The 22,151-nt window shown below is 40.4% G+C and overlaps 1 protein-coding gene across 5 annotated transcripts in view; it reads right to left on the bottom strand.

The window, feature by feature from the left end:
- PGS1 (phosphatidylglycerophosphate synthase 1) overlaps positions 1 to 22,151 on the bottom strand; it is a 108,062-nt gene that overhangs the window by 76,980 nt on the left and 8,931 nt on the right. For all 5 annotated transcript variants that reach the window (XR_011166084.1, XR_011166083.1, XM_069076042.1 and 2 more), the window contains exons 2-7: positions 18,427 to 18,616; positions 17,910 to 17,987; positions 15,515 to 15,614; positions 14,988 to 15,177; positions 12,433 to 12,611; positions 9,104 to 9,625 (exon numbers count right to left, since the gene is read on the bottom strand). Coding sequence is in view for 3 of the 5 variants with exons in the window: in XM_069076042.1 (XP_068932143.1) it covers positions 9,104 to 9,625; positions 12,433 to 12,611; positions 14,988 to 15,177; positions 15,515 to 15,614; positions 17,910 to 17,987; positions 18,427 to 18,616 (1,259 nt within the window). In the remaining 2 variants the exon portion in view is untranslated. The remainder of the gene's footprint in view (positions 1 to 9,103; positions 9,626 to 12,432; positions 12,612 to 14,987; positions 15,178 to 15,514; positions 15,615 to 17,909; positions 17,988 to 18,426; positions 18,617 to 22,151) is intronic.

Here is a 22,151-nt window from a genome sequence, read left to right as displayed (position 1 = left end):
CTCATAGTGAGGGTTTACACAAATCCTGTACCACCGAAAGGTATCCAAGTAGAGCCAATTTACAATGTTATAAACTTTTATTCATCTTCCAAACAGTCCTACACCACAAATCCTGGCAGAAGTTGCTTGGGACACATTCTGCATTTTAAAAACTGATCTAGCTGCATTCTCCCAAAGAGTTGACTGGAATCAGTCAAAATATAACCCTTGAATCAAGGGTGGCCAGTTTACAGCAACTTACTAGGTTTATCTTTCCTTCTACTCTCCCTCAATTCTTTTTGGACTACTCATGGTCCCTGCATAGTCCATTTGGGGGCAAGCACAACTAAAAAGGTCTGCAGAATATCATGGGTTCAAATTTTTTTCAATATATAGATCACTTTGGAATGTACTCCCACTTTACCCACTCCTTTTTCTCCACCAAAAACAAGACTAAAAACAATTCTCAACTGCAATAGTGCTTACTTTTGAGAAGTACTATTGTGATAAGTAAATTATGAATTTAGACCAAATTCAAAATTATAACCATTACCAATAAGAAGCCTGACTGGTCAGGCACAAATCTAAGAACTAATTCTAGATCAAAAATTCTTAGTGCTTGTTCAAATACCAGGGAGCATTAGGAGACTTAAATGGGGGATACAGGAGCTACCTTAAGACCTGTTCCCACTATTTCAAAACCAATCTACAAGAATTTATTAAGCATCTAGATTGCTCTGTGCTAGACACTAGGGCAGGCAGGGGTGGGGAACCTGTAGCCTTCAAGGCTCTAGGTGGCCCTCTAGGTGTTCAAGTGTAGCCCTTTGACTCAATCTAAATTTCACAGAGCAAATCCCCTTAATAGACTCGGTCAAAAGGTCACACAGGCCACACCCAAGGGCCTAGAAGGTCACATGTGGCCTTGAGGCTGCAGGTCAATCCTTATTCACAAGGAGCTCATATTCTAACAGGAGAGGTAACAATAATAAAAATAGATAATAAAAATAAATAGCATTTATATAGTGTTTAAGATTTGCAAAACAGTTTACACATTAATCTCATTTGATATATCTACTTTGGGAGGTAGTTGCTATTATTACCCCCATTTCACAGATAAGGAAACTGAGGCTCAGAGAGGCAAACATTTTTTTCTTCAATGATTTGCCCCAAGTCACTTGGCTAAATAAATGCCTGAGGGAAAGTCCAATACTGTTAACACCTGGCAGCTCCTAAGCAAGGATATGCATGGGTACATATGATGCAGAATAAATATAAGAAAATTCAAATAAATAGTTTATTAATACAAGGCAGGTTGAGAGGGCACTAACATTTGAAATTAGTAAAAAACTTCATGTAAAAGGTGGTCCTTCAACTATTCTTGAAGAAAGGGAGTGAGGATGTGCATTTATGAAGAACAGAAAGAAGACCAGAGTGGCAAGGAGAATAAGTGCAAGGATACTGGAAAAAGAGATTGGGACAAAGTTTTTTTGAAAGGCTTTTTTAAAGCTAAACAGAGCCTATATTTGATTCTAGAGAAGGCGTCCTTAACCTTTTTGTGTGTCAGACTCATTTTAGGACCCCTTCTCAGAATATTATTTTTAAATGCAATCAAAATATACATTCACAGATCCCAGGTTAAGAACTCCTGTCTAGATAATGAATTTGTAAAGGACACTGAAAAGAACTTAAGTAGAGCCAAGAGTCATGAAAATCCAAAAAGGAGATTAACTAAAGAGGAGAAAGTGGTCAACAGTGTCAAATGCAAAAGTTTTGAGAGGGATGAGGATGCCAAAGACTATTAGATTTGCTAATTAAGAGATCAATCGTAACTTTAAAGGAAGCAAATTTCATCAAATGATGAAGTTACCTTCATGATGATACACTGCAAAGGACTGAGAAGTGAAAGCAGCTGAAGTAAAGGCAGTGAATGGAGACAGCTTTTTCTAGGAGTCTGATAACTTGACAGTATGTTAGGGACTAGTAACTTTTTTTTAAGGATGGGAGATGGATATATTTGACAGCAGTAAATATATAAAGACTTGAGGTTAAAGATTCAAGAGAAAGGGTGACCAAGAAAATTTTTTGGAGAAGCTGAAAGGATATGGGATCAAGATCACGTGTAGATGGATGGACAGGTTGACCTCATCAAGAAGGGCCGGCCACCTATCATTGTCAGAATCTGTGAGTGCAATTTCTATCACTGGAAGGGGGAGGCTGTAGTCTTGTCAAGAGACCTCATGCTCTGAAAGGTTAGGGGCTACACTTCCCAGAAGCCAGGGGCTCAGATCCAAACTGAAGCTGAAGATACACTGAAAAAGAGTGGGAAAGTGGAGTTTCTGACTTACCTGCCCTGGAGATAACCCTGCATTTCCCAACCAAATGCCATAAAATCATTACCACCTGACCTTCCCAAAACAGTCCTCATCCCCATTCTCACCTCACCTCAGGTCCCTTACCTGCTGGAATCAACATCTGCTACTGTCATCTTTACAATTCCCTAGTCCTAGAAAGACTAATAGTCCTGAGGAATGAAAAGAGAAGGAAAGAAGACCACTTGCAAGCTGGGGTGAAAAGGTCCTTTATGAGTCTGTGGAAGGTATGATAGGGAATAAGAAAGGAATAATGGGGAGGAATCTCCTGTAGGCCACTCAAAACAATCAACTTGGCCTGGTGCTTCCCCTAGACCCCCCATGATAGAAGCTTAGAAGGAGATCTGGCAGTGAAGGGATGGTCACAAATAAGCAGCCCCTCCCCTACTGCCTTTTCTGAAGCTCTGACATAGGTCATGTGTTGAGACAAATCAGGCTCCAGAGAACTGTATCAATCCTCAGGGCACTGATAACAGACACCTGGAAATCAAGAATGTCAACATCTTTTCTAGGGAATAGAATGCCTGTTTCTACTGTATGCAATCTCCATCCAGCACAATTAGTCCTATCACTCAGGTGAGGAGAAACCACACATACATTTAGCCCAACTAAACACGCTAAGACTCCCTTGCTTGTTGTGTTCTGTTAATTAGAACTCTTCAGGTACTGTTTCAAGTTGCCTGACCAGAAAGTGGTAAAAAGTGTCAGTCATTAGCAGGTTTCCCTGGCCCAAAACAAAACAGAAGTCAATACCCTTCCTACTCCAGAGCTTCTCAGTTATTAATACCAGCAAATCCACTACATCGTAAAAGAGAAACGCACTCCATTACAGTTCAGCTCTAACCAACAGAGTCCAAGGTTCACGCCTACAATCTGATGCTTATTTGTGTCTACCTGGAAGCTGAACCCCAAACCTTAAACATGAATTACAGGTGTGGCCACTTCACTAATTTTCATCCCTGAAAGGTGGGTGAGGAGGGTGCTGTCTTTCAGGATTGGGTGGGGTGTCCAGGCAGGGCTGGGCTGCATTCCAGCATAGAAGTGAGTCTGGAATTTGTCCAGAAGTAGTATGTTTCCTGCTCTTACTAAAAAACTCAACAGTAACAGTTTCAAAAGGGGTACAGTAAAATGCAAGGGAAACTAGGATTCATAAATTTTATGTGTAGGCTCCTTTTCTTTTGAGATCTCATGTCTAGTACAGTGGCAACCAATAAATGTTGGCTATTGGTAAATGATCCATTCTGTCAGAGATACTCTAACATGCTTTCTTTCTCCGGGGGTCAGGAGTTGGTGGATCCCCACCATATTTTTCCCCTTCATAGTGAATCTGCTTCCATCACAGCTGGGGACACTCAGTCTGTCCTGGCATGTTCTCGAGTAAGAAATTTACAACTATAAGTGTTACCTTTTCTAATCTTGAAACATCCTGAAGACCAGCAACAGAAACATCTGAGGAGGAAAGTACTGAAATAAGAGGCCAAAGTTAGGTACAATTAACTGCTCTACTGCTAACTTGATGACCCAGAACAAGTAATTTCCTTTCTCGGTGCTTCAATTTTCACATCGGTAAAATAAAAGAAAAATCCTTGTTATGCCAAACCATCACCTTTAAGGTGCCATAAAGGTGAAATATCATTCAGTTTAACGTGATGACTACACTTGAAGAATTTTACAGTGTCTTATTCTTCAAAGCACTTTCATGTATAATATTTCATTTGGCCAGTCAGTCAATCAGACACAGTCCTGGACCTCAGGGAAACAAAGCCAAAGAGGATACAGTCCAGGCTTACATAATTTACACCTGATGTACATATAGGCAAAAATCAATAAAAAGTAAAGGTGGAGGACGGGGAGCAAGCAGCAGAAGGATCAGGAAAGGCTTTTCTGGTGCTTAAAGAAGGGTCAGGTAAGAAGGAACTCAGCCTAGGAAGGGGAGGCATCCTGGCCAGTAGAAGGAGATGGAACAGCATGGTTGATGTGGCAGGACTCCAGAGTGGAGGAAGAGGGAGTAATGAATAATGATGCTAGCAAGGCATGCTGGAGCCAGGTCATTAAGGTCAGAGAAGTTTGTACTGGGAAAGGAAGGTGTTATCAATCCCAAATAACAAAAGGGGAACCTAAAGCCCATAAGGGCATTACTGAATATCTACCAGCTAGTTAATGGCAAAGCTGGCATTGGAGAGCCTAGGGCATAGCCTTCCAGAGCCTAGTGCCCTTTCAGAAGAATGTTCCTTGAGGGCAGGGGCTATTTTGGGTTTTCTTTTGTCTTTCTAATTCTAGCACTCAGCAGCATCTCACTTATTCCATTTAAGTGATTAATTAGATGTTTGTTGAACTGAATTTCAGAAGACCATATTTGTTCAAAGTCTGTTTAGCTATTTTCAGAAAGATTTTTTTACTCAGACTGGTAAATGAAACCCAAATCTAAATTTAGAAAATAGACAAATTATATCAAAGTTTTTCTGCTTTATAAAATATATTTTTTAAGCAATTGAGGTTAAGTAACTTGCTCAAGGCTATACTGCCAGGTGTTTCTGGGTGGGTGCTAAGTGTTTGAGCCAGGATTCATCCCAGGTCATCCTGACTCTGGTGGCGGTGCTCTTACTCGCTGTGCTACCTGGCCACCCCAATGCTTTATAAAATATTATAAAGCTTCTTTAAATAGTGAGAAAGTGTCTCATCCTTTTTTTTTTTAAACGAAATCAACTTTTGAAACTTTTTCTGGAATTCTGTATGACATGAACTGAAGTCCTATGTTCAAGTTTGTCAATAATTATTCCAACAAATACCATCCCAACAAAAACTTTCATATAATCTAAAATTCAAGATCTAGCAAGACATAAATAATTTCTAACATGATACAAATAATTTCTAACATATTAAAAAAAAGCTGAAATTAATTTGAACTTGGATTTCACCATAATCTTATCTATAAATTTTCATTCATTCCTCTGAACCCTTGTAAGAGTTAAGTCATCTCAGTTATGTTTTGGTTTCCAACTAGATGGTAAATTCTCCCATGGTCAGGAACTGTCTTGTTTCCTTTTAATATCATTTATTAAGTTTAATAGGGAGGACAAAGCATTTTCAAATATATGTTTACTGGGGTGGGAGGAGACTATGGGGAAAAAAGAAGGGTTGGGGGTAGAAAAATACCAGAGGCTTGGAAGGATCTGGTGGTGATGACAGACTGAACAGCAAACACCTTTGGAGGGAAAAAGATGGCCAATTGTGTCCTGCTGGCTCTTTCTTCCCCAGGGGTTTCAATGACCTTCTAAAAAGCAGCAACAAGGCTTGTGCTGGATTTGTCCTGCAAGGCTTGGTGCCCTAAGCAAAAGCAATGGGACAAGGGAATCACCAAGATTCAGCAGTTCAAGAACATAGACATTCCTTTCTATTCCATACAACTTGTTAAACACAAGGCTGCTTGTTCACCAAAGGAAATAAAATTCATCCATTAACCTATCCTATAATAGGGGTGGGGGGGAATCTCAGGGGGTTGGGGGGAATCTCAGGGGGTTGAGTTGGGCTGTAATCTCAAACTAGCTGCAGAAAAGGAAGTTCTTGAAACAAATTTATGGACACGCTGTTCATCAGGAAATGACTTTGTCTACAATAAATCTCCACTTGTAACTCAGTTTCTAAGTTTCAGGGTGATGTTCAGTTATAAGCCCCTCAGACTGGAAGCAGAACACAGGGCTGTGTCCTCTTTCTCTCCTTCCCTCTATCCCCCTTCACCCTCTCCCCCCAACTTAAAAAACATCCAAGTCTCCTCAGGCCTTGGGGCCCCACCTCCTGTAGGGGAGAGGGAGTGGCAAGAGCTCATTAGTCCGGGAAAAGGTGAGATACTGGAAAAGCCAGTCAGGTATTTCTATTCCAATTGGAAAGAGTCACCGAGCGTTTATCAGACCAGTTTCAGGGAAACAATCCACCAAGCAGTCAGAAGTGACAGATGGGGAACCTCCCAACATGCTGGCAGGGCCTAGGTAAGCTAGAAGGAAAAAGTTGGCCCAAAGCAGCACCACATGTGCCAAGAAACCTCCAAGCGTGTGTGTCGCTAACACTGGCTCCAACAGCAGCTGTATGTCTAAGATATAGAACAGGCACTAAAATTTACTCACTTGCCTCTGTTTCATTTTTTTTTACTGTTCTCAGCAATAACACCACCAAATCTAAACTTTCCTTTACACACATCCTGCTAGACTAATACCTCCCTGGTGGATCCTACCTTCCCAGAGAAAACCCAGTGCTCCTAGATGAGTGTAGGCCTGGTCACTCACCAAGGAATATACTTGGGATGCCCTTCCAAGGTCTGGGTCATGGGCAATTAAAAGGAAGAGAGCCTGTAGGATTTGGCATAACCTTGCAGACTAATCCGCATGAGAAGCACTTACCTTCAATAGCAATAGTTCAGAGAAAAACTAGGGCTGAGAATTAAAAGACCTAACCTCCAGTCTTGCCATCATAATTGCATGATCTTGATTGTATATGTATGATGTACTTCACTTATCCAGAAGCCAGCTGCCAGCTGCATTTGGCACACACACAACTACCTTCCAAGAACCAGAAAACCAAAAGAAAATGCCTCTAAGAGCTCAAAATAGATGATACAAAGTCTAACCCCTGAAACCTTCATTCACTCTTTTACTTGGTATGGGGAGTTTCTGAGCAATAAAAATAATTTGTATTTATATAAGGTTTTAATATTTACCAAGGACTTAATACTCATTTGATCCTCTCAACACATCTGAAATTATACAACTGAATTCTTTCCTGAGCAAGCATTATTATTCCCATTTCACAGATTGGAAATTCACATTTCAAGAAACCAAATAAGAGTGGCTAAATAACTTGCCTTTGGCTAAGTAACTATTAAGACTGGAGGGGAAACACAAACCAAAAGTCTCTCTAAATTCAAAGATCTTTCTACTAAACCATGCTGCCTCTCATCCAATGAGGTAAGAGGCAACCAATGAGAAGCAATGAGGAATACCAGCAGCTCATCAAGAAATAACAAGTATCAAGAAAAAGGTTTTTTTTAGAAGCAGATATACAAACAGTGTAGGCAATTACAAAAGATAAAAATAGATGATTTTTGATTACATGAAACTGAAAAGTTTTCACAACAAAATTACTGTATCTAGAAGCAGAGAAGCCGTGGACTGGGAAAAAACTTTTTATCAAATCCCGATACAGGTTTTCTTTAGAAGATATGTACACAAATATTTGACCCAAGACCAAATGCCATTCCCAATAAAGAAGTGGTCAAAGGATATGAACAATAGTTCTCAAAAGAATTACTTGCCTAATAGCATACGAAAGAATGCTCCAAATCGCTAATAATATAATAAAAGTACAAATCAAAACAACTCTGAAGTGTAAGTGCATATCCAGCAAACTAGCAATGGTGTTAAAAGATGGGAATATCAAAAGATGGGAAGTTAATGCTGAAGGTTGTGGAGAGACAGACACATTTAATGTATGCATTCACTGCTGGTGGGACTATGAACTGGTCCCCCATTCCAGAATATAATCTGAAATCATGCAATCTGAAATCACTAAAATGTCCATGCCCTTTAATCACTACATAATACTCCAAAGAGCTCAATGAAAAAAAGAAAGTCCCCATATATACCAAAATATAATAATACTTTGTGACAGCAAAGAACTACTGATCAAATGAATATCCGCCAATTCAGAAACGGTTTAACAAACTGTGGTACATGAATGTAATGGAACAGTTGTTAAGAAACAACGGGTATGATGAATATAAAGAAGCATGTTTAAGACTCAAGACATACTGATGCGGAGTGAAGTAAGCAGAGCCAGAAAAACAATATAACAATAAGTACAACCAATGTTGAGATGAAAGAATCACCAACATAATGAAAACTAAATATTGCAAAATTACCAAAAACAATCTTAGCCCCAACAAAAAGATAAGACAGGACTCCAGTTTCTTTTTTAGAGACGGGGTCCAAAAGTATGACACAAAGTGGACAAAATTCAGTTTTCATTATGTTGATCAGTTTTGTTTTGCTGAATTTTCTTTCTTCCTCTTTTTAATTGTTTATTAAAAGCGTTTACTTTCTGGGAGCAGGAAGGAAAAGAGGTTATTACCAGGGGGAAATCTAGGCAATGTAAAAATAGATAAAAATCTATTTTTTAAAAAAAGTACAGAATTCTGGAGGTCTGTAGGGATGACTACTAACAGAGTCCCTACTGCACATTCCTCTAAGTGATCTTTAAAATCATTGAGTAAAAGAGGCTACATATTATATTCCATATATTCCATTTATGATGGCTAGTTACTGTGTAATATATTTTACAGAGTCCTATGAAAAGTGATTTAATATTTTTTAAAAAATAGGTTTGAGGGAGCAGCTAGGTGGCCTAGTGATTGCCTTGCCTTCCCCCCACCAAATAAAAATTAGGTTTGAACCTTAAAGGGGTAAGATTCAATTAACTAGAAACTTCATATAAAACAGTTCCTTTCCCACAATGCCGGACAAAAGTGTCACTGTGTCTTCTAAGGTGCTTTGAAATATAAAATGGGATAAATAAAATAAGCTTTAAATAAGTATTCATACTTAAGCAGAGATAATAATTATGTTAAGGTACTATATAAGTCAAATAGACCTTGGAACTGAACTATGGAGATAGGGAGATCTTTACCCACACTCTTACTACACCTAATTTTTCTTTATCAAATTTTCCTGTTAGGAAATTCACTTCATGCTGGATAATCCTCTTACCTTTGGCATGAAAGGTCCAACCACTCCGCCAGTATTCCTGTAGTTGTACCCGTTCCTGCTGCCCTAGACTACAGACCTCACTGTAGAACTGTCTCTCTATGTGGACATAAGCAGCAGGGATGGCACCTGCCACCCCCTTAGCCCCAAAGAAGCCATTCACTTCAGGTGAAGCCAACAGAATATGGTACTCAGCCCGAGTGCCAAGGACCAGGTCCATGTAGGCCTGGGTTAGGTTAAAATAACCAGTAGTAAGGTAGATCTTAGCACCCCTCTCTGCCTCTGTCAGCAGTGTCTCTGTAACAATCTCATCAATTTTAATCTCAAAGGGCTTCATCTGGATCAATGGATAAATCCAGGTATCAGGAGCTGGCCTCCGGTCACCAGCTGCTGCTGCATCTTCGTGGGTCAAAAGAGAGTCACTGTGAAAGGTCTGGGCATGGAGCAGCTGCTGTCGGGTCCGAGCTGCGTTGATCACATCCATGACTCTCTTGTTGGCTGCCTCACAATATGCTGTCTGGTCTCCTGAAAAGGGACATATAGAGATCAGTGAATTAGGAAAGAAACAGATGTGACTCAAAGCCATGGTTCTTTAAGATCAAGATACAGGCACTAATAATAATAAAAATAATAATTGTATACAAAGTGGTGGTAGGTTCTGCAAATTCTCTTAACTGATCTGTTGAAACCAGGGTGTTAATCTGAGTTGACCACTTGGGAAAAAGGGATTAAACAGAATAAATATAGGAATACAAACTATGACCTCGGTCTACCTCATTAGCATTATGTTGTAGTCTACTTACCTTACAGAGTTGTTGTGTGGCTCAAATGAGATTATATGTAAAGTGTTAAGTAAACATTAAATGCTATTTGTCAGCTAAGATTATTTTTCTTTTTATGAGACCTATAATTTCATTTGCTTAGGAATGGCCATACAAAGGCCAATGAGCAACTCATCTGTAACTTCTTATAGTCCTAAAGTGTTGATTTGCCATTTTCCCCACAGGCAGTACTGTCAGAAAGAGTCTTCCTATCTATTCTGCCATGCTGTCATTATGATGATGGTGAAGATGGCTAAGTGGCCACATACCTTCCTGTGATAAAGTGAATAAGTAACTCATCTCTTCCCTGAATATCCTCTCTCAAATCCCTCCTTCTGGCTCACTTCTTCAACAGAGTCTCATTTCAGTCATCTTGGATCTCCTGAGCACATCACTACTATCCAGTCCTGACCAGAAGACAGTATTGATATCTCTCTTTATCCAAATGCTTTCTCCTTCTCTCTACATGTTCAAGTCTGTCCTTTAAAATTTAGATAATGAGCAAAGAGACATGTTGCCTTGTTTCAGGTTTGCTTGGTTTTACCCTGTTGAAACTCAAGGAAAAAAGAATCGGACAAGGAATCCCCTTCTACATTTTACAAATTATAAAACAATTTCCTCAAGTTTTTTTCTTGGAAAAAAATCTTTTTCATCTTGTAGAAAAAGTAAGGCACACAATCTCAGGGGGCTGCCTCTCTCATCAGGGATGAGAAGAAGAAAATGAAAACAACCCAATCTTTCCAGATGATGAGACAGAGCCTGGATAAAGTCTTAAGTGAAGAATGATCAGAGGCCTAGATTACCACCACCACTGATTTTTTTCAATTCAACAAATTTAGTGAATACAAACACTAAACCAAAATACTTTCCTCACAACGATCTCTGAACATTTCAAAACAAGCATAGTCTGGAACAAGGGTTCTTAACCTAGGTTCCACAGCTCCCAAAAGGGGGGTCCCCTTAGATATTTTTATCATTAACATCTAACTGAAATTTAGCATTTTCTTCCCTTTATACTAACATTTAGAAACATTCTGAGAAGGGGTCCACAAGTTTCACCAGACTTTTGTGCCAGAGGTCCATGGCACAAAAAGATGAAGAACTGATGCTACAGAACTTACCCCACAGAAACACTTCCATTCTGCACAGTAATTCTGATATTTGGTTCCTAATGAAGCCTTGAATCTATAGGCAAAGGAAGTGAATGGCTGCCTGAAAGGAATACTTGGGGAGCACTGGCACAGAGTGGCTGGGGTGGGCTTAAAAGTGAGTTGAAGATGGTTTTGAAGATAAAGATATCCTATGTTCCTATAAGGGAATGGGAACCTCTTCAGTTCTCTTCACTATTCCACAAACCACCATGATACCCTCACCAGGATGCTAGCACTTGTGATTTCAACCACAAATCTTAAAAACAAATCAGCTGAAGCCACAGGAATTGAAAGAATGTAAAAATCCCCTGGACCCCTAGGGAACTGTTAACTACCACCAAGATTTCCCTGCATGCAAAGAATGGAGTCAAGGGCTCTTCTTCCATTTCACTATCAAGGCAGGAGGCTACGGAGCTGCAGAAGCCCTGTATGCTGGGGTCTGAGAGGAAAATGCTCTTCAGCAGCCTAGTCAGTGCATCACAAAGACAGTCATTTACCAAAGCAGTTTCCCATAAGTGCTGAGCAGGCAAGCTCTTGGCTCACTGCCCTGTGCACATAGCAAAGAACCCATACTGTTCCCACCCTTCTTGGTGCCAGATCTTTACCACAGATTCTCCTCTGGCTAGGCTCTAGTGACTGAAGTTTCCTTCATTCAAAGCCCTAGGACTCTTTCCTGAAGAAAGCTGAATGAAGAGGCAAGACTGAATCACTGCATGTTCCTAGTCCTACAGTGGAACTATCTTGATTTTCAAAGTCCAGCATTATAGAAGTGGACACTATGAAGGTCAGCTGGTCTAAAGCAAGTTAAGTCAGAGAATTAGTCCAGTTCACCAATCCCAATAGCTCCCCAGTATTCAAAAAGATCAGGGGAAAAAAAAAAAAGACTACCATAATTTCATCTTTCAAAAAGACAGGCTGATAAACTTACAAGGGCAGAGACCAAGCTGGTATGGAGAGCGATAAATAGCACCAAATGCTATATGAAAGCTTGGTCACCCTAAGACCAAGCAGGTTCTCTTCTCCAGTGCCCTTATATATACTAAGAGTTAATATGATAGCAAAATGGCTGGCTCTGCATTCCCAACTATCTCACCAACAAGAACAAAAATCACTCACTCAAAGACACACCCGACAGATTTATTTTTATCAAGACTGAGACTGCAGCAGAAAATTTTTATAAAAGTGTGTGTGTGTGTGTGTGTCTGATAAACAGAGATGAACAGCCTTTCTCAACTCAAGAAGCTAAGAATCAGAACATATGTTGGCAACATACTACAAACAGGCAGGTAACTCACTCTCTTTGCTTCTCATCTCTACCCAACCAAAACCGCAGCAAAGTTATACAGCACAATGCCCCTACCTTTGTAAGGATGTACCATCCCTTCCACCATCTGTACAGTGTCATCACCCTGAAGCTGTAACGATACGTCCCCTACTGCATTCACAAGCTCTGTGAAGAAATCAGCAATCTCCGGACAGTCCTGCAGAAACACATATCGGTCCTGGCGATTGGTGAAGTAGGAGTCACTCAGGTTTGCACTAGAGGAAGGGAAACAGAGGGTAAAGATCCTATTTCTGTCAAGGGCATCACTACCTTTCTTCTTGTCACCCAGTTTACAGCCTTGGAACCATACTTGACTATACACTCTCCCTCACATCTACTCATTGCCAAGTCTTGTTGTGGAAATAGAATCAACCGGGGGAAGCCAGGTGGCACAGTGAATAGAGCACTGGCCCTGGAGTCAGGGGGACCTGGGTTCAGATCAGGCCTCAGACACTTAACACAAAAAACTAGCCGTGTGACCTTGGGCAAGTCACTTAACCCCAACTGCCCTCCAAAAAAAACAAACAAACAAAAAAAATAGAATCAACTTTCCTTACTTTGTTCTCTTTTCTCTACACATACAACCTAGTTTAGGCCCTCATCGTCTCTTGCCTAAACTATCAAAACAGCTCTCCCTGACTTGTATCTTCCCACTTCAATCCATCTTCCACACAACTGTTAATGTGATTTTCCTAAAGTTGGACCATGTCACTCCCTTGGCTCCCCTTTACCCCTAGGATCGAATGCAAAGTCCTGTGCATTTATACATGGCTCCACTCTTAGCTTTCCAGTATAAAGAGTATGTTACCCCCCATCACACACTCTACAGTCTCAGCCAGACGTGCACAACCTGTGGCCTACAGGCCACTTGATGTTTTCCTCAACATTTTTCAAGGGCACCCTAAATCCTCTGGCTTGTAATAAGCAGTCCTCAGGCCACAGGTTGTGCAGTCCTGGTCTAAGCAAACTGGCCACCCTGCTGTTCTTCACACATAGCATCAACTCTACACCAAGGTGAAGGTGCCCCTCACCTCACTTCTACCTCTTAGGATCCAAAGTTCAGTTTATATGCTCCCTAATTTTCTGATTCCCTTCCCCTACCTGCTAATGCTTATCACCAAAAGTTAACTTATATTTATAACATATGGTACTTTTGTTTGGACATGCTGTCTCTCCCAACAAAATGTAAGCTCCTTGAGGGCAAAGAGTATTTTATCTCAGTATTTCTGGTCAGTCAGTCAATCAATATTTATTTAGTTCCTACTATGTGCCAAACATTGAGTGAAATGCTAGAGGTACAAAAGTAAGACAGCCCCTGATTTCAAACAGCTCAGTCTAATGTGAGAATCCCAAATGACAAACAAGCCATATACAGGATATATTAGAGAAAAAGAGAGGAAGCTGTAGAAGTTATAAGGGATATCCTGTAGCAAGTAGGATTTTAGCTGTGACTTGAAGGAAGCCAGAAGGTAGAAATGAAGAGTGAAAGGACTATAGGCATGAGCGACAGTCAATGAAAATGCCCATAGTAGGAAGATGGAGTGTCTTGTTTGAGGAACTGACATTGATTTCCAATGTCACTGGATTGAAGAGTAAAGAGTAAAAGACTGTGGTGTATAAGGGGGTGGAGGTGAGTGAAGGTTATGAAGAGCTTTGAATGTCAAAGAGAAGCTTTTCTATTTGGTCCTGAAGGTGACTGGGAGCCACTAGAGTTTATGGAGTAAGGGAATGGGGGGTGACAAGGTCAGATCTGCCCTTTAGACACATTTGATAACAGAATGGAGGATAAAAGGGAGAAGAGAGAGACTTGTGGCTAGACAACTAGCAAGCTATTTAAAATAGTAAAGGGAGAGCTGAAGAGTGCTTTATGAGGGCTGCAGCAGTGTCAGAAAACAGAAGGGGACATTTCTAGAAACGTTACTAAGGTAAAACTGATTTGCACTTAATGATTCTTGTTCACTGACTGATTAATGCAAAACAGGTATCCTTCTTAATGACCTAGCCTAATCCTCAGGCCAAATGGAAGAAAATTGGCCAACTCAACTCCAGAAACTCCAATCACTAAAATATCTGAATTGACTGCATGACTACTACATAAGCAATGAAGGAGAAACAAATAAGACAATGCTCACCTTAAAAGGAGTCACTATCTTGTTGAGAAGATAAAACATAACCATGTGAAAAGCTGACAAAGCAGAGAAGTACTAAATTACAATTAAACACTGTTTCAGAGTGGTTCTATGGCAGAGGCAGAGCTTAAAATGAACTTTAATGACTAAATAGGCAAAGGACTCCTTTGGGTACTCCCAGTGGAAGAAATTATTATGAGCATAGTCATGGCATTTTTTAGGACAGCAGAGGCCTGTGGCCTAACAGAGTTCTCTTCATAGTTAGTTACATCTCCCAATAACAGAAAAAAACAGATTTCCTAGATCATAGAGAAGATCCCAACTTGGAACATGAGGGAGTGAAGGTTTTCTCATTTAAATATCCCTCTTTTTCTTTATCTTTCCAAAGCCCCATCATTTCCCCCACAGTAATCCTGAAAAAAACCAGGACTCTGATGAGAGGGTAGACAGAAGTGAACTCACCCACTCAAGATTACATTGTTGTCAAAGAGATAAACTTTAATGTGCTGAAGACCAATGGTCTCATTGAAGCGTTCAGGAATAAGGAGACGAAGAAGACCACGAAGGTTTGGAGTGTGGAAGAGTGAGACACGGACCTGCTCAGGAAACTTCTGAAGTAACGGAAGCAGCATTGTTCGAGAGTTCTTCCTACCTAGAAATGAGGACAAATCCATAAAGAACAGTAACTTGAAAGGGGGGAAGGGGGTGTCACATCATTGACTCCAGATCCCAATAAAGCTGCTGGTTAGGATCTAACTGGCAATCTTACCACCCAAGCTGTTTGCCTCAGCTTCTCAAGCCAACTGGTGCTAATTCTAGCCAGGGAATCCTCCTCAACCACATATTACAGCATCCACCAGATATAGAAGAAATGAAATTGTTTGGATTTCTGTATATGATGGCTGCATTTCTTTCCAAGGACAGTGAGAACAGTGTTTTGTTTTTTTTTTTCCAGGAAAAGCTCCAGAGAAAAGGGGAGTGATACCTACCTCTTGAACCCCGGGTAAAATCTAAGAGAATGGAGACTTGGAGGTCTGAAGAAAAATTTGTTTGGAGTGACCTTTCTAGACTACTTTCTATACAATCCACCTGTTAACAGAAAAAATGCAAGGAAAATATAAGAAAAGGAACCAAAAAAATATTTAGACAAAACCTTGGTGCTATTGATATTGCTATGTCCTCTAACCAGATACTGAAATCACATATGTACTATAGTTATAGGAAAAAAAATTGCATGAAAGGTCAACCAAAAGAAAAATTTCACAAGACAGAGGATAACATGTCAGAGGGCAGGTTTCCCAAATAGTACAGATGCAATAGCTCAAAATTACTTTTAGGATTTAAGCTCTCAAATACATTGCAACAGTCAGATAAAAATCTATATATATGAAGAAGCAAAACAAAGACTGACATGTCTATAATATTACTTCATAAATATTTATTAAAATAATTAACACAAAATACAACATGCTCACGTCCTTAGATTGGAGAGGACACTGTTCACATAAGAAACAAGGTTTCCAAACTTTCAACTTCCTGCAACACTTCTCAAAAAAAAAAAAAAAAAAGGGACCTCCAGACACAAGAGTGAAGCAGGAAAAATAGAAGCACTTAGGCCAATTCACTTTTTCACATTTAAACCCCTCCCCATTTCCCACTAGTGCTAGAGGCTACCTGGCATATAAGTACCTAAATAGAAGCAAATTTTTTAAAAATTTACTATAAGAAAAGAATGCCTTAGTACTTCCAAGTTACAAAACAAACCCAGAGGGACAAATCTAAAAGTATGGTCTCATTCGCTTTAGATTCATGATAAAAGTTATAGACTTAATCTGTATACAGGGATGTATTTACATTTTATTACAACTAAATCATCTCAGAATGGCATTGTAATGTAATGAAAGATACTGTTGGCTGTTTAAAAGTCACATATAAGGAGAAAGATGGGGAGAAAATTTGTAACTCGAAATCTTGTGGAAATGAATAATGTAAACTAAAAATAAACGTAAAATTTAGTTTAAAAAAAGTCACATATGAAATCATACTCCATAATTCATACTATCAAGAAATCAAGGAGCAACTAGGTGGTGGAGTGAATAGAGCACCGGCCCTGGAGTCAGGAGGACCTGAGTTCAAATCTGACCTCAGACATTTAACACTTAATGGCCATGTGATCGAGGGCAAGTCACTTAACCCCAATTGTCCAGCCTTCCCCCCTCCAAAAATATAAAGGAATCAAGCTGATCAGATTTGATCTGTATTTCTGTTAACATTTATCTAGCACCTGGAAGTCATTCTGAACGCTACTACTATTCTAGTAAATGAATAGGAAAAATGAAAGGATAAAAGATACTCTCATACTACTCATCCATCCAGCATTCAGCATCTCCAGTCACACACCTCCATCTAACCTCTACCTTTGTACCAGGAGGTACAAAGTAGATGGAAGTTCAGGTCATAGCAATTTTGTCCTTTGTCTAGAACATAAAACTTTATACTAACTCTTAATGATGGGGTGCTTGGGATCTATGTTTGTAACATCAGTTTGTAAAATCAATTTGTAAAACCAGTTTGTAAAATCACAATTTCCCCCCCAACAGCCTCAAAACATTAACTCTGCCCCTTCCCCCTGCCAGCACTCTGCCCAGCAACAATTCATGAACTGCTTATCTCCCCCTAGTATAATGGCCAGCTGGACCTATGAATCCTTCAATCTGTAAATTAACTCCTCAGCCAATTAGGCACATCCTGAATCCCCGTTAGCCTTGGTTCCCAACATCCATCTTGTCAAACAGGACACTGATGGGTGACAGATTAGGTGCTTCTCAGTTAGCTCTGACTGCTAGCTGACTTAGTGACATTTCAAGCCTAAAATCACACCTCCAGGTAGCCCTGCCTTGGGCTATTTCCCAGTGAATTATGGGAAATAGGCCTTCAAAATAGATAATAAAAGTTCATGCCCCTTTAAGTACAGACCATTCTTTAACTCCTCCCTAATCCCACACTTACTCACCTAGTTAGCACAATTGACATCTGATTTACTATTGTAACTCTTTATAAACCATACCTATGACTTCTTTAAGTTTGCAGGTTCCCTAAGAACCCCTGCCCGCTGTATAGCATAACAATAAACTTTTAGAATCCTGACTTAAAAGATTACTTAGGCCTTGTGAATTCCTTCCAGACTGGCCAGCAGGGACTCTGGTCATTGGAGTCCCTGTAACACTTAACACCGCCACATCATTTTAACATCTGGAACAATAGGGCCTGTGTGAGTTCCTAATTATCAACTCTAACATAAAGTGAAACAAAATCATAGGGTTTAAGGAAATGGGTGCATTTTGATGCAGTTTTGATGCAGGATTACTTTCCCAAAACTCTTACCAATTCCTGTTCCAAAGGACCTGTCCCAAGATACAGAGAGGCCATCACTACCCGTCTTTTGGCTGTCTTTATCTGTCCCTTTAAAAACAAAAGACATAAACAGTCACAATCCCTGCTTTAATAGCTTTTTCTCATTTCTGGCCTAAGCAATCCATATTATAATATGAAAACCAGAACTCCCTTTATCAATTAATAGGTACTATATGGCCATGGTAATGGTCTGTAATAAAGAGTCTACAAACGTTAATTTAAAATGCCATAACGTTCCTTGATCCTCCTGGCATATAATTCAAATCCTGCTCACACAAGAACAAAAGTAGAAATAAAGGAGATATCAGGGTCAAAAGTAGAATATTTTTTATTGTTACTAAAAGTAAAACTCAGCGGAAAAAAAACTTTGAAAAAAGAAATCACAAGCTTTTGGCACAGAAAGGAAAACAGACATCTACGATTCCTATAGTCATTTCCCCAGTCTTGATGGGATGGTCAGACAAAACTCACCCCAAACAAAACTTACCTTCATGAGCTCAAAAAACTCTGCTGGAGAAGATAACACCATAACATGAGAGCTAGAAACACCAAACTCTGGAACCAAATTTCTTATCCACTGAAACCTGTGTACCCCCTCTGGACACAGGCAGCAAGGTGGGGAGGTGACCTGAGGAATAGGTGGGGACAACAAGGGAGCCAAGAGCAGCCATGGTGACCTAAGTAAAAAGAGAAATCATTGTTACATTCTACCAAATTTTCCCTCAAAAGTTTCTCCAGAGATGATCAAGGGAGGCAACACAATTGTTTGACACATTTCAAGCCTTTTTCTTGGCCAGCACTGGAGCCACTGGGAAAGTGGGCAAACAAGTCAGAGACTAGAAGGGAGATGCAAATAAGGAATGGGGGATGGGAAGGGGCACTAAATCAACTAAGCACCAAGAAAATGGACTGTGGGTTTGTCAATTTTACCTCAAAAGATTCCACATACCTGCTTATAAAGCACCAGGAACAAATTAAGAAGGCACTAAATGTTTTTTAACACCACTCCCTAAACAACCTGAAGTCACCAGACATGCCAAGAACTAAAGCAGCTTATGACCCAGAATACAGACTGGTATAACTGACAGCATGCAAAGGTGCACCAGGCAAAGAATCTAACTATTTCTCTAAAAATGAAAATTTCAGTAGCATCTAGAGTTGAGGAGGAAACTCCATCATTGATTACAGGAATTGCCTCTTCCCCATTAGAAATATCATTTCAGGCTCAACTGCATTGTGGTGAGGTGGTCTCTGGCAGACTGATTCTGACCACACAAAATTCCATACCCCTAACAGAACTCTCCTCAGGAACCAGAGTATATGAGTGGCAGTGACTAGTTTTGTCAATGAAACCACACAGCAGGAACCCTGATCCAATCCTTGAGATAGGTAGAGTCTTGTGAAAGGAACAAAAGCATCACACAGATGGGACCCATTCTGTTTTATGATTGCTGCAGTTTATCTGTTAACAAGAAAATCCTCATCAGCACTGACCTTCTATAATCACAAAAGGAAAGCTGGGGGAAGAATGCTGAAACATCCAAGGACTAGATGACTACAGATTCCAGGAAGATGATTTCAACTTACTTGCTTTACAATAAAGCACTAAGCTTCCTAAGGTCTGTAAATACCTTTGCACAGAAGCCAGATGCCTCACAGATAACTTTCCCAGAAAGACCACCAGTTTGTTCAAGCCAATTTATCATCTGACTGTGGGGGTAGAAACCAGACTGCAAAAGGTTAAAAAGAGAGTGGGAAGTAAAGAACCATAGGCAACATATAGCTTATCCATCTAGGTGTTTAGCTTTGAAAGGAAGAAGAAATGCAGGTATAAGTTTGAGGGGGATGGTATGGTCAAGTGAAAGTTTTTTTAAAGGATGAGGAGATATGGGCATGTTTATAGGCAATAAAGAAAGAGCTTAGTGGGGGCTCATTTTGAGAAGTGTCGTGTGATTTGATCAGAAGAGACTCTGGACAGCCGTTGAGCCCCCCAGCTTTGAAAGCCTAGATGTTGGTGCTTCCTGCTCTGGTAAATGTGATTAGATATGGATGTAATGGTCAGACAGCTGGAGGCCTGTCTGCTTGATCTGTTTCTCTGTCTTATTGTAACTACTGCTTGTAACTTGTTTGTATTCTCTGAAGTTCAGGGTGCTGACCTTTTTCCCCTGAACTAGGTAAATGATATGTTTAATTGATTAAAGCAAGACTGTTAACCCATTTTGAGTTGCTTTCCTTTAGAAAAGCAGATCTAAGAACCTGTGTTGGCAACCACCACCCTGGGGATGCTGGGGTGCTTGCTGCTACAAATGGCATCACGAACAGGATCTGCAGACTAAAAGGAAAGTATGGGGGCTGGGATAATTGTTTGTTTCCCTGTTGTAGTAGCTGTGACTCTGTGGCCTGCATGCTAACTTTGCTGAGCTAAGAGCAGGAATGGTGAGCTGCCTACATCTGGACTGGAGCAGAAGCCAGGAGGGGCTCCCTTCTGCGGGAGGAGATGGAACCCAGGGGTTCATAATTCAGCCACTGGACAAGATAAGGACTGTGTGTCTAGGCAGGAAGACTGAATGTGTTTTCTTGCTGCATTCCAGTTTGGGACCCAGGGGGAGGATGGAGTTGTGACTATGGTGGGTGAGGTGAAGTGCCAGGGACCCCCAAGGATCCTACCCTGCTGGTTTTGTTGCCCAGCCACCCCTCAGGACTTGGAAGCAGGGGCCGGAACAGTGTGGGGGGAAGGACACCCCCCTGCCCCCAAGATAACTTTATTTGGACACTTGTTTTGAATTGAGATGATTATAATGCAATATACTTTGGGTTTTTTTAAGGCCCTGTGGCCACTTTGGTAACTAAGTATCTTGCAAATGTGACTTCTCCATTTTGTGAGGATTATGTCCTACCTAAAGAGATGTTAATGCTAATTCAAACGTAAATTGCCTATGCTATGGGCATGGAAGATCTTGGGCCAAATCTATGGGCCAAATGTTATGGGAACGGAAATTTAAGATCCTCCCTGCCCCTAGGCCCTTTGATAGCCATAAGTGCACCTGGAGCCTGTGGAATGCCCCCACCATGGTGCTCTGTGATTGGGCAGAGGGTCAAGTGGGTTGTGACATTCTCTGGGCCAGGAGAAGGCTATATAAACCCTGATGTGAGGCTTTGTTTCGGGGCTTACTTTGAGAAGTGTTGTTTGATTTGACCAGACAGTTGAGCCCCCCAGCTTTGAAAACCCAGATGCTGGTGCTTCCCTCTCTGGTAACTGTGATTAGGTATGGATGCAATGGTCAGATAGGTGGAGGCCTGTCCGTTTGATCTGTTTCTCTGTCTTCTTGTAACTTCTGTTTGTAACTTGTTTGTATTCTCTGAAGTTCAGTGTGCTGACTTTTCCCCCTGAACTATGTAAATGATGTTCGATTGATTAAAACAAGATTGTTAACCCCCCCCCCAAAAAAAAAGAGCTTAGTGGATAACAAGAAATTGAAGAAGAAGCAGGATGATATAAAGGTTAAGATTCAGGAGGGAAAAGATGACATCAAGGACATGCATAGAGGTGTTGGCCTCTTTCTCAGATACTGAAGTAAAAAAAGATGATCATGTTTAGAGGACTTAAGGTAAATAATGGGGAGGAAAGAACAGGCCCAACAGAGGACCTCTATTTTGTCAATAAGTGTAAGATGTTTCAAGTTCCTGTTCAAAAGGAAGCAGGGAGTAAGTATATGTAGCTTGAGGAAATAAGAGAAAACTTTGGAACTGACACTGTGGGGAGGGCAGGAGAGAGTCAATCAGGGAATAGAAAAGGATTTTTGTTCAGCAATGAATACTAAAATGGTATTAGACAAATTTCCAGTCCAGTAGTCAGGGTGGTACTACTTCCTTCAACAATATTCAGCAGCATGAGTGGAAGTTAGAAAAAGCAAATGAGGATAAAGAGTTACCCGGGTTTGGGGTTTATTAAAACAGGATCAACGAGGACAAATGGGAAAGGGTTTAGAGGGTAAAAGTACATTTACTGAGTAACTAGAGTTGATTGGAAAAGGAAACCTGGACATGAATGATATAGTTTAGAAAAGCAAGGAAGACTAGACTGAATAGAAATCCTGATAAGAAGGTTATATGATAGAGATGGAAAAATAAGAAGTTATACTCTGCCCTAACTTCCCCACTCCAAAAAAAGTCATGCTCTGAGAAGAATATCGCTGATTTCTGAAATCACAG

The sequence above is a fragment of the Petaurus breviceps genome, unplaced genomic scaffold, assembly GCF_028583685.1.
Source record: "Petaurus breviceps papuanus isolate PSGF00001 unplaced genomic scaffold, PetGlider_PUasm1.0 90925, whole genome shotgun sequence".
In the NCBI taxonomy this organism is placed as follows: domain Eukaryota; kingdom Metazoa; phylum Chordata; class Mammalia; order Diprotodontia; family Petauridae; genus Petaurus; species Petaurus breviceps.
Note: the sequence above shows the minus strand (reverse complement) of the source record. Positions and strands in the feature narration are given on the sequence as shown.